Genomic DNA, 14,286 nt, shown 5'->3' on the forward strand with positions numbered 1-14,286 from the left:
CAAGACAAAAATAATTAAGACAACTAAATTGTTATATTTTAATTAACATGCTCAAGTATGAAATGTCAGAAGGAGGTTAATTATTTTGATTTGTCAACAAAAGAAATAAAATTTATACAGAACACCAAGTCAACTTTTAACAATTAGCTGTTTATTATTTATATTACAAAATTTCTTTTGATTCAACATCCTGTTAGAAAAAAATTTTAAGCAGAATACAAAAATAATTACATTATATATATATTTTTTAGGAACTGTACATAATTAAGAAAATATAACAAGAATATATAATTTAAAAAATCACTACAGTTTAGTTTTAATTACTGACAGGCCCAAGACAAATTTATAAGAGAATTAGGTTTGTACCTTTTTCTAATGCATTAGTGGTACAGAAATTATAAAACCAAATCAACTCATGAATTAATTTCCCAGGAGATCAGATCTTGCTCTAGGGTGTTTGTTACACACTATTAATTTTTTCTAAAGTTTATTAAAGTTGGTGCTAATTGGTAAAGAGTTAAGTCTAATGAGAAATGAATTCCTTTTAGTAAGGTACCAAAATAGTTACTCTAAAGCCTCGCTAACATCAGCCATCTCCACTACACTCATACAAAATATTAGGCAAGCCAAAAATAAACTTAAATATTCATTGAAACTGAACCATGTAGCATTTAAATCTCCCTCCCCGTTACAATTAACATTAAACTATTTTATTTCTGGAATTGATGCAAATATATACAAAACATTAGTTCTGTCACCACTTGCTTGTATTAAACTACTAATTCTGAAGTGGCCTGTCTATTATTAACTATTGGGCAATCAAAGTAAGACAAAAAAATTTCATCTTCCACTTGAAGATCAGCTTTGCTGGTCAACAGAAGTTTCTCTCTTCAGCCAGTTGTATGCTTCATTCTTTCCTTGCTTCAAAAGAATTGGTCCAATAATGTCAAGACACTTTTGGTGATAATTATCAAGCCAACATTTCTAAAGAAAAGAAACAAAAATTAAGCTCATCAGATTTTTAAAAAAGCAATAGTTGTAAGAAATATTCCAATACAGAAATCCTATTTGTCTTGCAATATTAAATATAGAAACTGTAAAACAGTATTAGTGCTATATTTTCATTGACTAAACAAGGGTGAAATATCTGATTACTAGAGATGAAGCTATTTAAAAGCATTTTAACCATTTAGCATTTAAATCAGCCATATCTAGCCCAAATATTCTACCTGTTTTATGTTTAAACTGGCCAGATCTAGGCTCTTACATCTACCCTACAATGTCATTCTTAAAAACAAACAATCATCATCATCATTTAACGTCCATTTTCCATGCTAGCATGGGTTGGACAATTTGACTGAGGACTGGCAAACCAGATGGCTGTGCCAGGCTCCAATCTTGATCTGGCAGAGTTTCTACAGCTGGATGCCCTTCCTAACGCCAACCACTCCGAGAGTATAGTAGGTGCTTTTACATGCCACCGGCACGAGGGCCAGTCTGGAGGTACTGACAACGGCCACGCTCGAAATGTTGTTTTTTTATGTGCCACCTGCACAGGAGTCAGTCCAGCGGCACTGGCAACCACCTCACTTGAATGTTTTGTTCACATGCCACCAGCACAAGTGCGACACTGGTAACGATCACGCTCAAATGGTGCTTTTTACGTGCCACTGGCACAGAAGCCAGACAGCTGCTCTGGCAGTGATCCCACTCGATGGAGCTCATATCATCAAAATCTTAAAGCTACAAGATAATGCAGGATTAATTCCAAACGAAGTGAACAAATAAACATTACCTTTGACAGAGCGTTCTCATCTTTTTATTCATTAAATTATTTTTATGCGATATATACCTTTAAATATATTTTTATCTTTATTATTTTAATCTAAAATTTTTATCTAGAAGACATCAGAATCTAAGAGTATTTATTCAGCAGAAAAGAAAAAAAAATTCACAAAATTGTTAAATTGGTTAGCATTGAAGGATAGAAGCACCTGGTGAGCTTGGTCAACAACCTAATTTAGATTCTCAGCATTCTAGGGAAAAGCATATTTCCAATTCTATGCTCCTTGAAATTGGTAGAACTAATCCCTAATTAACAAATATCCTTCATTCTAAAGTACCAGTAACCTACTGAGACTAATATACACCCATCACTTAAAATCCCTTACTACTACGATACACCCATCAGCAAATGCCCCACAGCAGATGCTGTTTCTAGAGCTGAAAATTCTGTTGAATTCCATTTTGTTGTTCATCAGTACAATATCTATGAAGTATAACTGAGAATGGTCAACTTGGGAACATCTTACACAAGACCAATCACTGTGGAATAGTGCTGTGTATGCTGAGTACAGCACTCAGAATCAGAAATGATCAGATAAACTAAAGAGGGGAGGGCTGCATAAAAAGCAAGAGTTCTGCCAGGTCCTGTTTCTGCTATTATGTACCCCCACAGAACCCATTGATTATATGCCAATATTGGCCTGGGAAGGTACCTCAGACCCACAAAGAGTAAAAGTATTAATTTGATCATCTTCAGTGACATGAAAGATGAATGCCACCATCTATAAAGTATGTAAAACTAATTATGTATTGAAGTTGATTCAGCTAACGATAATCCTTACCACTTCAAAACTGGCTCTGTGAGAAGATGTAAATCAATATTTTGTACTCAAACTCAACACTTTTAGGTAGTCCCACCCACAAATGATTATAAAGCTACCATGCAGTAAAACCATATGCCATTTTCCATCTAGCTCAACATTCCGCAACTGATTTACCTGACCAGTTCCACTGCATTCAGAAAGTGAAGCAAGGACAGGTCCCATATATAATGTTTCTTCTGTTCTAATTAGATCTGTCAGATAAGTGCAACAGGAGAATACAGTGTCTTAAAAACAGGCTTATACTTCCATTCTCTTAACTGCTACATAGCTGTCAGGTATATAATAGAAAAGTTACTTCCAACACTAGGATCTGAACTCACAAACTAAATCTAAAAGTCAAGTATTATATACACTTGGTTGTAACAAAAAGAATCTGATGAAATTGTTTTACGACTGATTACTTTGGGAAAAAATTATAAAATCTAACCTCTTCTACTGTAAGCATTTCGGTCAGTATCATTTTTTTCTGGATGGGTACCAAGGTTAGAGGTTCAAAAGTAAGGAACTTTGTTGATTCGAATTGATACTGTAAATAAATCAAAATTAACAAGAGTTTAAATAAAATTTCACTATTTAGAAAAGTACTATACATGAATAAAATTTTAGCCTTTCTGCAAAACAATTTTGGAGTTAAATCATCTTCAGAGTACATACAGTTTAAAAAAGATTTTTTAAGTATTAACTAAGGTGAAATTAAGACCCTTTGGTAACTATTCACTCTGGGTTTATAACTCCACACTTATTTTGAAGCAAGGCTATACACATATTGATAAAAAATGTATATGCTTTATAGTGTGGTATATAAATTTTCTATTTTACAAGTTATTCCTTGCACATGTCTGTACCCACTGCTTGAGAGATTTACTATGGGCACTGCCACCTACCTCAAATAAAGATTCTAGCAAGTGTGTGTTTACACCACATTTTCAATATGACAATTCAATCCGAAGAGCTGGTTAATATGGAATATTCTCTTATTACACATGGGTAGACAAACACAGAAACCAAATTACCTTTGTCTCTTTTTTAACAACCAGTAAAGCATTCTCAATCCTGAAACCGTATTTCTCCTTTTCGTAATATCCGGGTTCTACAAAATGTCAGAAGAAATATATAAACACTTATTTAACCAAAGAACAAAATACAGAGGACAGTGAAATACATATAGCATATGGAGAGATGAATGAAAGAGTCTAAAGAATAAACAAAAATATGAGTGAACAATAAAAGAACAAATAATATTACTAAGACAACTGTAAAAAATACATAATATCACAGATCAATGGACAGATATATACATGTTGGATGAAACAGTGAATGTAGTAAAAGTACCACAGAACAGAATAGTGTTAACTGTATAAATCATTTTAAAAAATAGCAAAATACTAGCTTACCATCTGTAAGAATCATTCCCTCTTCTATTGGTCCATTTGTCTTGCATAGCCTCATACTGATAGTGCAGGGCCCTGAAGAAGAAAAAAAAAACAGAACATGTTTCACTTAACCCTCATCAGGAAAAAAAATACTTGGATACTGAACACTTGCTTACATTTTATGAAAGCCTTAATGACATATCACTACTACTACTCGACTGTGTAGTTCACAGCAACAAACAACACCACTCCATAAAAACAAAATCTATCCAAATACAGCTATAGGGAAGAGAACACTCACTGACATACTCCAGACCCACCCAGCTAGCTGTACTATCTCTACAATACTGTAATCCTTTCCAAAATAAACTGCCATCTTCCATCAATGCGTCTTCCTGTTACTGCTACACTCTCTAACTAAAAAGAGGGGTGGCAATATGTAATACTAGTGTTATCTACTAACATTTGTGGTAACATCATCATCGTTTAACGTCCGTTTTCCATGCTAGCATGGGTTGGACGGTTCGACCAGGATCTGGGAAGCCAGAAGGCTGCACCAGGCTCCAGTCTGATCTGGCAGTGTTTCAACAGCTGGATGCCCTTCCTAACGCCAACCACTCCATGAGTGTAGTGGGTGCTTTTTAGGTGCCAAAATTATGCTTTAAAAGGACATCACTTATATTGGCATTTATAACAACAAATCATGAGTCTAGTTAAAACATACAAAATAGGCAAAATGATTGACCAGAGTGGCTAGTCAATGTTCCCTAGAGAAGCTAAACGGTGGAGGTAGCAAGAAGGGATGGCAATAAGCTTTTGGAAATGGTATACAGGAAGTTCAGAAATCTCAAATGTCAAACAATAAATGACCCTCGGTAGTGAAGAATATTACACCTGCAGTGTGATGAACAATGTAAAATTTGAAATGAATAACTGACCTTCATGTACTTCTAAAAAGGCACCAACTCCATGTCCAGTTCCATGAAGATAGTCCAAACCAACTTCCCAAAGAGATGTCCGTGCCAATATGTCAAGTCGATTGCCTAAAATAAAAGTCAAATATAAAATTTGCAGTAAAAATGAATACCTTTAAGAAAAAAAAATGATAAAAGTATCAAAAACACATCTTTCTGCAAGTGATATTTGCACAATATATCAAATTACTGCACAAACAACAGTATCAAGACACCTTCTACCCCATTAATATTTTAGATTGCCAATGAATCCTCAGAATGATGGGGCTCTGTTTAATACATCAGTTTACATGAAAAGCCTTATTATTTGGTGCTACAAGGAATGGATAAAGGCCATTAGCAAAACCAACCCATCTTCAATCTAAAATGTGGTTATGTGGTAAGTAGCTTACTTACAAACCACATGGTTCCAGGTTCAGTCCTACTGCATGGCATCTTGGGCGCCTTCTGCTATAGCCTCGGTCCAACCAAAGCCTTGTGAGTGGATTTGGTAGACGGAAACTGAAAGAAGCCCATCGTATACATGTATGTATGTATGTATATGTGTGTGTGTGTGTGTGTGTGTGTATGTTTGTCCCCCCAGCATCACTTGACAACTGATGCTGGTGTGTTTACATCCCCGTAACTTAGCGGTTCAGCAAAAGAGACCAATAGAATAAGTACTAGGCTTACTACTAGGCTTACAAAGAATAAGTCCTGGGGTTGATTTGCTCGACTAAATGTGGTGCTCCAGCATGGCCACAGTCAAATGACTGAAACAAGTAAAAGAAGTTAGAGCTGTGGCTCATTGTTTGAAGCAGCAGAAACACTAAGGTTTCACTGGCACACAATACTGAATCTCAAAGTCTCTAGTGGCAAATCCCATACAGAAAAGATGTGTTGCATCACAAGTAAAAAGAGGAACTATATTGAACCTATTATTCCTCTAACAGTTTGGCTGAGAAGCACTGTAATATGCATGTTGAAGGCAATATTCCAAGATTTGAGAAACATACTTAGACGTCAAACTTAAAAATAAACCTGTCATAATTTTAAAAAATTTTAGATTATTAAAAAAAAAAATTTTTTTCAATTTCGTGAAAGTCTCTAGATTTATATTAATGCTAAAAAATGAAAAGTTTCCCAAGAGGGAATATCAGAACAGTGCCATCTTACCAACAATGACTCCAGTTTGTAACCTGTATTCAGGTCTGCACAATGTGTCTGCCTAAGGCACTTAGCTGTCACTGGTCTTTGACAGTAAGTAAATAGCAGTCAGAATTGGTAAGCATTTCTTTAGTTTTAAAAGATTTGACTGTAATGTTGACTTCAGATTATCCCAAAGACATACCAAACATTTCAGTTATGCAAACAACCAAGAAATATAGAAACTAACTAACCATTGAGTTTCTCTGGAAATACAGTAGTTGCAAGATTAATATGACCTTTTAAAACTCTTGTAAAGCATTCCTAGAAAAAAAAAAAGATGAAAAACAAATCAGCCTAAAATGGCAATTCTCTGAGAAGTAAAAGCAATATCAACGTTTAGAAAGAAATATAGCAAAAAGTATGCTTCTAATAAGTGGCAGTTTCAATTCTTGGTTGACTTGGCATCACTTACACAGTTAATGCCAGTGCAAATGGCAAATACACCACAATGTTTTCTCATCCTGTTTTTGTTATGCTTAGTTGAAAACATTTTGCAATTAGTACAAGGTCATCGGGATACTCAGTATTTTTTAGATTCTTTGTACATAAATTGCAGTTTTAACTTGACCATTTTAACATCAATTTCCCCAAGACAGCATGAGGTTAGACAAACCCAACTATTTCATTTCTATATCTTCATCGTTGAGAACTAACATAATGAGATCTAACAATTACCACTTCATGACTTCCTTGGTTTTCTACTGCTACAGGTACCTTTGACAATACACAACATTAACTCGGCATTATTTTTACATCACATGAATAATGCAGTCACCTCCTGCACCATTACCGTCCATCTATTCTTTCTCTACCACCTTGAGGGTTAATGTAGGCTAACATTAACATCTAATAGATGGCATTCAGCTTATTTCTTTCCTACATCAATACACATACCTCATTATCACATAGCATCATTCACCGTCTTTTGTATATCAACTACAATAATTTCCAACCTTACTTAGGCCACCAAGGAAGCAAACCAACTAGTAACCCATTTGAGTAGTTCAGGAATTTCATTTCATAGATGTCCCTCCTGCAAACTATTCTTGTACAGCTGGTGCACTGACACCCTGAGTTTCAACTAGTAATGGATTTTAACTGATTCTAACTTTGGTACAATGCTACAATTTTGTAAAAAGATACACTTGATTGAGCAGAACCCAATACATAAACTGGAACTTATTTTAGGGACCTCCCAAAAAAAAAAGTTCTCCTGGCAGGATTTTGATCCAGAACAGATGGGCCAAACTAAATACTACAACATTCTGCAATACCACCACCCTATACAGATGATTATTTGAAGATTGCTAACAATACCAAGATTCTGTTGTGTCTGGGGAGAGTCTTTTTGTGCCTTATAATTTAACACACTCACCAGTAAAATTTCCACTTATTCCTTATTGTTATTTCAAATCCAAAAACGAAATACCAGGATTGACTACAATCTACTCTTCTTCCTCTAACTACTCCTGGCATTCAAGTGGTTGCTTAGGAAGCAAATAGAAACATTGGAATATACAGGAGTTAAAATAAAGCAGAAAATAAACCAGAAGCTGCTTTCATAAATACCTGTTCTCTGACAGTAGGAGTGCCAAAATGTGTAGTTCTGGTTACATCAGTTGTGCCACATCTACAAAACAAAGGAAAATGTCAGGTATCAAGTTTGAATTCTCTTCTATTTTGGCCTAATCAATTGCGCATTTCTGAGGAAACTAGATGGATATTAATGACTTATAACTTTGGTACTAGATTACATATTTTTCCAGAAAGATACAAACTAATTAATCCAGTCCAGTGCTCTAGGAAAGTGAAAGCAAAGTTGACTCTGGAAGGATTTGAACTCAATGTTGATAGGTAAAAAACCCCACTAGATTTTTTTGTTTTTGGCACTCCTATTCTGTTATCTTGAATTCTACCAAAAAACTTTACACAAAAGAGCAATCAGTTGATTCATTATTCTTAGTCATCATTATACATTGTAGCAACTACTTTTTTTTACTGTAAAGCACATGTGTAGCCTCTTCAGACTAAAACTCAACTAAAAGCAATGAAAAGTAATGATTTTATACGAACCTATATTGTGAACCAGAATCACAAAGAAAGATTTCATGGTCTGTGATAATTTTATCAGTATTAGGAGATGCCCTACAAATGGAGGCAAATGAAAGAAAAATAAATGCAGTTAAAAAGACAATTGAAAAAGAATGATTTTGCAGTAGAATTTTAAATAAGATCTCAGAAATCAAATCAATAAGTTAATCCTTTCATCTATTACAAGTAACTTTCATAAAAATGGAAAGGAATAGAATCCAATACTACATTCTAACAAGTTAACATTCCACAAAGCTTCCTAGTAAGGGTAATTTCAGATATTATATACAAGTATTTATGAAGGACCCCGAGTGAATAACCTAAATATGCTTTTTTTACAATAAAAAAAATATTAAAGAGCTCAATGTTATTAAATGCCAAGACTTTAGAATTCTACCCCAATTCACAAGCAAAACTGATGCATTTGCTCAGTTCACTAAACTAGTTGTACTCTATAAATAGTAACATTGTACTGCCCAAAGCAGTAGAATGCCAGAGAAAATGCTTTAAAATTTGGTGTCCCAGGTCTTGGTTTAGATGAAAGCAAAACCGTTTAAGTCCAGACCATCTAACAGTAATCTGAAACCTTAATTTCACAGCCACTTAGGAAGTTATGATATACTTTTCTATCTTCTTTTACTCACAAAATAAAAGGCATTTTGCTAAATAGGAAGAAAAGAAAATCAATATATCAATATCACTGCTGGATTTATAATATATAAGAAGAACTCTACAGGTTATAGTTAGATAGTCAAGTCTTTAAAAACATAACATCTGAAGAATTTTTTAAAATTGTAAACAAGATTATAAAAGTATTACCTGTAATGGATTATGGCAGCATTAGACCCAACTGCAGAAATTGTAGAAAAACTGGGGCTAATGAAGTCATCGACATTCCTACCAAAGAAAAGATCAAGAAAATACAGTTAAGTGATGAAAAGCTATTCATTTTACGTATACACCATATACAGAAGTATACAACAGTTAATAGTGAAAACAGAAAAAAAAACGGCATATAAAACATACATGTGCAAAAACAGGGAATAAAGAAATATCTATTTTAAATTGTGAATAATTCAATCTAAAAGCTCAAATTCTCTTTGAAACATGCATAATGGTCATCACAGGCAGAGAAGTATTTTACTTGGCAGCAATCATGATATTCAGGAAGAAAATAATACATTCAGTTAGTCTCCCCAATATTCTAGATTCCTTAATTTTGAAGTTCCTGTCTGTCATTTCCAATAGAAAGCCATTAGTCAACCTGAGACTACAGTAGAAAACAGTGCTGGACAGTGGAATTGAACTCACAAAGCACAGTTGTAAAGCAACATGGCCATATCTGTAGCTATTCGGAGAAATAAACCACACTGGAAAAGAAGGTTATGGAAGCTCAAAGACTCAGCAAACCAACAAAAATTTAGATACATTCTACTAGAATCCTATGCTGATAGAGAGGGAGAAGAGGAAGGGACATAGAATTTAGAGGATAACTGGAAGTTCCTGTGGATCAATTTAATGGGTGTCACTGACAAAATCTGTGGATGGTGCAAAGTCCCAGTTAGGCCAAGGGCGACATGGTGGTGGGACAAGGAGGTGGACAGCACTATAAAAGCAAATAGTGCAGACCTGGAGAGACTAGAAAAATGGTAGAAGCAGAGCATTATATCAGGGAGCCAGAAGGGAGGCTAGGCAACAGGTTTACATAGCAAAAGGAATAGCAGAAGGTAAGATGTTTGCCAATGTTTTACAGCATGAGGTGCTCAAGATTGCAAAGCTTGTTTCAAAAAAGAATAGAGATGTGTTAGGGGAGAAATGTGTGAGAATGGATAGTGGTATGCTTGTGCTTAGTGACTCACAGTTGTGAGGAGATGCCATTATGAAAGATCATTAACCCATAAAGCACTGGGATTTGCTCTTACATAGCATGGATTAATGAGCACATTTTATGAAAATGAGACTACCATGCACACATAAAAAACAAGTTAAAATATCTTCTTAGTATATAATGGTGACAAGTTTTACATCATCTGAAAGTTCATTAGTTGAACTATTAGTTCTCTTGCATTCGGAGGGTATCGGAGCATTTCAGTGACATTATACTCCAACAAATGCCCATAAATTAAATGCGTCTATCTGGGCCACGATCATTGCCTGTCATACTTTGTGTGTTAAATGGGGAGAATGATTGAGAAAAAGAGAGCCTTTCAAATATCAAACCAATTGAGGGACCAGCTATCAGAGTTGATAGCAGTATGATAGATAAGGCAATTAAGGATATGAAGACTGGGAAAGCCCCTGGACCATCAGGTATCACTCCTGAGATGATTGAAATATCAGGCAATGTGGGATACAGCCTAGTCACTCGCATAGTTAATCAGGTTATTCAGAAAGGCATCATCCCCAAAGACTGGTGTAGTAGTATCATAGTTAGCTGCTACAAGGGCAAAGGTGATGTCTGAGATAGAAAGAACCAGGGTTGTGGATTTGAAACAAAAAAATTTTAACTCCAACTGACTACTGTACTATTGGCACCTCTGACTCCAACTAAAATAGTGTTGGACAATCCATTGCTAACCAAAATCTGTATTACCTTTTGATTTCTTCAAGTTTCCTTGCTGCTTCCATTTCTGTTATACGCTTCTTTGGTACCTACAATGTAACCACAGAATACTTAGAATAATATTATTTATGAATTACTGTGGAGGTTATAATAAATGGCTAAATTAGAGACCTAAATCTCCTTGATTATGCAACACTGCACTTCAGTTACAGTTATGAAATGGTTATGTACTTTTCAAATTAGAAAAAATAATATCAAAGATAATTCTTATATTTTTATACTAGCAAAAATACTATTAAGAATTCTGTAGAAATTTACTGATGGTTCAATAGTTAGAGCATTGTGCTCACAATATTGAGGTCGTTGAGTTTGATTATCAAACCGGGCTGTGTGTTGTGTTCTTGAGCAAAACACTTTATTTTATGTTGCTCCAGTTCACTCAGCTTTAGAAATGAGTTATGATATCATTGGTGCCAAGCCTTTGCCTTTCCCTCCAATAACATTCTTTTCTACTCAAGGCACAAGGCCCGAAATTTTGGGGAGGAGGCCAGTCGATTAGACCGACCCAGTATGCAACTGGTACTTAATTTATTGACTCCGAAAGGATGAAAGGCAAAGTCAACCTTGGTGAAATTTGAACTTAGAACGTAAAGACAGATGAAATACCGCTAAGCATTTCGCCCGACATGCTAATTTTTCTACCAGCTCGCTGCCTTGGTGGTGTGGAGAGGAGAGACTGGGTATGCATGGGCAACTGCTGGTATTCCATAAACAACCTTGCCTAGGCTTATGCCTCAGAGGGGAACTTTCTACAAGCAATCCCATGGTCATTCATGACTGAAGGGGGTCTTTGCCCTTTATAATTTTGTATGAATAAAAAAGAAAGGACTAGCACAATCTTTAATAATTTGTAATGGTGTATCTATTTTCTAACATGAATAAATTTTCTCAAGACAATATCTCCTTCCTAATTATTTTGCCAGCCAACAAGATGGCTTGTTTGAACCACTAATCCATACAAAAGTAAATGTCACATGAAATCAGAACTGACAGTACATAATTAATTAAACAAATTAAAAGGTGATAATCTTTTCTGCTATAGACCTGAAACTTTGGAGAGGGAGTCGATTACACCAACTCCATTGCTCAATTGGTACTTATTTTATCAGTCCCCAAAAAAGGATGAAAGGTAAAGTCAGTCTCAGTGGAATTTGAACTCAGAATGTTAACACATGTGGAGGCATGTGGCTTAGTGGTTAGGGTGCCAGCATCATGATCATAAGATTGTGGTTTCGATTCCTGGACAGGGTGACGCGTTGTGTTCTTGAGCAAAACACTTCATTTCACATTGCTCCAGTCCACTCAGCTGGCAAAAATAAGTAACGCTGTGATGGACTGGCGTCACGTCCAGCTGGGGAACACATACGCCACTGAAACTGGGAAACCGATCCCATGAGCCTGACTAGGCTTTAAAAGGGCACATTTATTATTATTTATGTTAACACATACAAAATGCTGAAGATTTTGTCCAGCACGCAAACAACTCAGCCAGCTAACCCTCTTATTAAGGGTAATAATGGTATGATAAGTAATGAATTGGTAGAGTTCATTAGAGTATTGGCTGGAAGACCTTGCAGTATTTATTCTGATTGTCTATATCCTGAGTTTATATACTAAAATCAACTTATCTTTTCAAGGTTGATAAAAAGAAAAAAAATTAAGTGCTTATTTTGAGATGGTGGATTGACAGAAGTAAGAAAACTGCACTTGATATCTCATGGTATTTGCTCCAGCTCTTTGCATTCTGAGTTCAAAATTCCACCATGGTATCCAAGGTGTTAGATGTTGGTGTTAAACTGGGTGACTTAATCCCAGTTTAACACCACTACCCAGTACCTTGGGTGTTTCTAGCAGACCCTATTGTTGCAAGTATTTGGAACAGGCTCTGGTTTGAGAAAACTTCTTCCCACCCAACAATTCTAGAAGCTCTATAAAAAAATCACAGGACTATCTTCCCTCGTAACTGAAAAAAAAAAAGGAGCGGGTAGAATAAATAGTCCTTCAAAATGAGAGTAACACATACAAAGACATACTCTACAATCTGAAAAAGCATGGACACCGTATTGTTAGCAAACAAATATTTGGATGAAATCTCTAAAACCCAACAATACAGAACTGTTGCCAACAATATTGAACCAATTCATTAAACTTCAATTTTAAAACTGAGTAAGCTCTATTTTTAGAACAAAACTGTTTTTTTAAATCATAAAGACAAAAATACATAAAATTAACTTGCCTCTTTTTCCAACCAGGCATAAAATTCAGATAAACATACTCCATCTTTAATCTAAATAGAAAAAAGCTAATGTTAGAAACAGAGAGAAAAATCTTTCTACATAAAATAATTTGAAATTTTTTTTTTAAATTTTAATATAATCATTCTCAAAAATATGTTGCAACAAAATACAATTACATGTAGTGCACGTTTTTTCTCCTAAACCTCAAATTTAGTCTTGTTTTTCTTGGATTATGACTTTGTAATTTTGTTGGATGCACTTTTACAATGGCGACCCTCTAATCATAATTTGAACTAAAATTATCATCCAATCATCATTTAACGTCCATTTTCCATGCTGGCACGGGTGGGACAGTTTGACCAGACTGGCAAGCAGGAGAGCTGCACCAGGTTTCAGCCTGGTTTGACTTGGTTTCTATGGTTGAATGCCTTTCTTAATGCCAACCACTTTAAAGAGTGTGCCGAGTGCTTCTTATGCGATACCTGCACAGGTACTTTTTACACAGGGCTGGCATGAATACTATTATGTGGCACCAGCATGGATGCTTTTTTATGTGTCACCAGCACAGGGCTCTTGCAGGCCAATCTTTTTCCTAAATGTAAAGCTAAATTTAGTAGTCTAAGTCATTCTATAGGAATGTTATAAGATCATAACTAAAACCTACATTCATATAACATTTTGACAATCTAACATCATTTACCTTTTACTATGCACATAGATCTAAATCTAAAACAAAAAAAAAAACAAAGGTCAGAAAATATAAAACAAAGTACAAGGAAATAAGAATAGCCAACTATTCAAAATTATAAAGTATATTCTTTTCTACTCTGGGCACAAGGCCTGAAATTTTGGGGGAGGGGGGGCCAGTCGATTAGATCACCCCCAGTATGCAACTGGTACTTAATTTATCGACACCAAAAGGATGAAAGGCAAAGTCAACCTCGGGGGATTTTGAACTCGGAACGTAAAGACAGACAAAATACCTATTTCTTTACTACCCACAAGGGGCTAAACACAGAGAGGACTAACAAGGACAGACAAACGGATTAAGTCGATTATATCAACCCCAGTGCGTAACTGGTACTTATTTAATTGACTCCGAAAGGATGGAAGGCAAAGTCGACCTCGGCG

At 35.3% G+C, this 14,286-nt stretch overlaps 1 protein-coding gene across 8 annotated transcripts in view; it reads right to left on the minus strand.

Moving 5' to 3' along the window:
• Positions 1–251: 251 nt before the first annotated feature.
• The window catches only part of LOC115231780 (xaa-Pro aminopeptidase 1), a 77,784-nt gene continuing 63,749 nt past the window's right edge, over positions 252–14,286 (minus strand). For all 8 annotated transcript variants that reach the window (XM_029801734.2, XM_036500498.1, XM_029801730.2 and 5 more), the window contains exons 13-23: positions 13,155–13,205; positions 10,889–10,947; positions 9,115–9,192; positions 8,278–8,349; positions 7,774–7,834; positions 6,396–6,465; positions 4,981–5,085; positions 4,064–4,135; positions 3,683–3,759; positions 3,097–3,195; positions 252–984 (exon numbers count right to left, since the gene is read on the minus strand). In XM_029801734.2, the coding sequence (XP_029657594.1) occupies positions 859–984; positions 3,097–3,195; positions 3,683–3,759; positions 4,064–4,135; positions 4,981–5,085; positions 6,396–6,465; positions 7,774–7,834; positions 8,278–8,349; positions 9,115–9,192; positions 10,889–10,947; positions 13,155–13,205 (870 nt within the window). In that variant the 3' untranslated portion in view covers positions 252–858. The remainder of the gene's footprint in view (positions 985–3,096; positions 3,196–3,682; positions 3,760–4,063; positions 4,136–4,980; positions 5,086–6,395; positions 6,466–7,773; positions 7,835–8,277; positions 8,350–9,114; positions 9,193–10,888; positions 10,948–13,154; positions 13,206–14,286) is intronic.

This window comes from Octopus sinensis, linkage group LG2 (genome assembly GCF_006345805.1).
Source record: "Octopus sinensis linkage group LG2, ASM634580v1, whole genome shotgun sequence".
Classification (NCBI taxonomy): domain Eukaryota; kingdom Metazoa; phylum Mollusca; class Cephalopoda; order Octopoda; family Octopodidae; genus Octopus; species Octopus sinensis.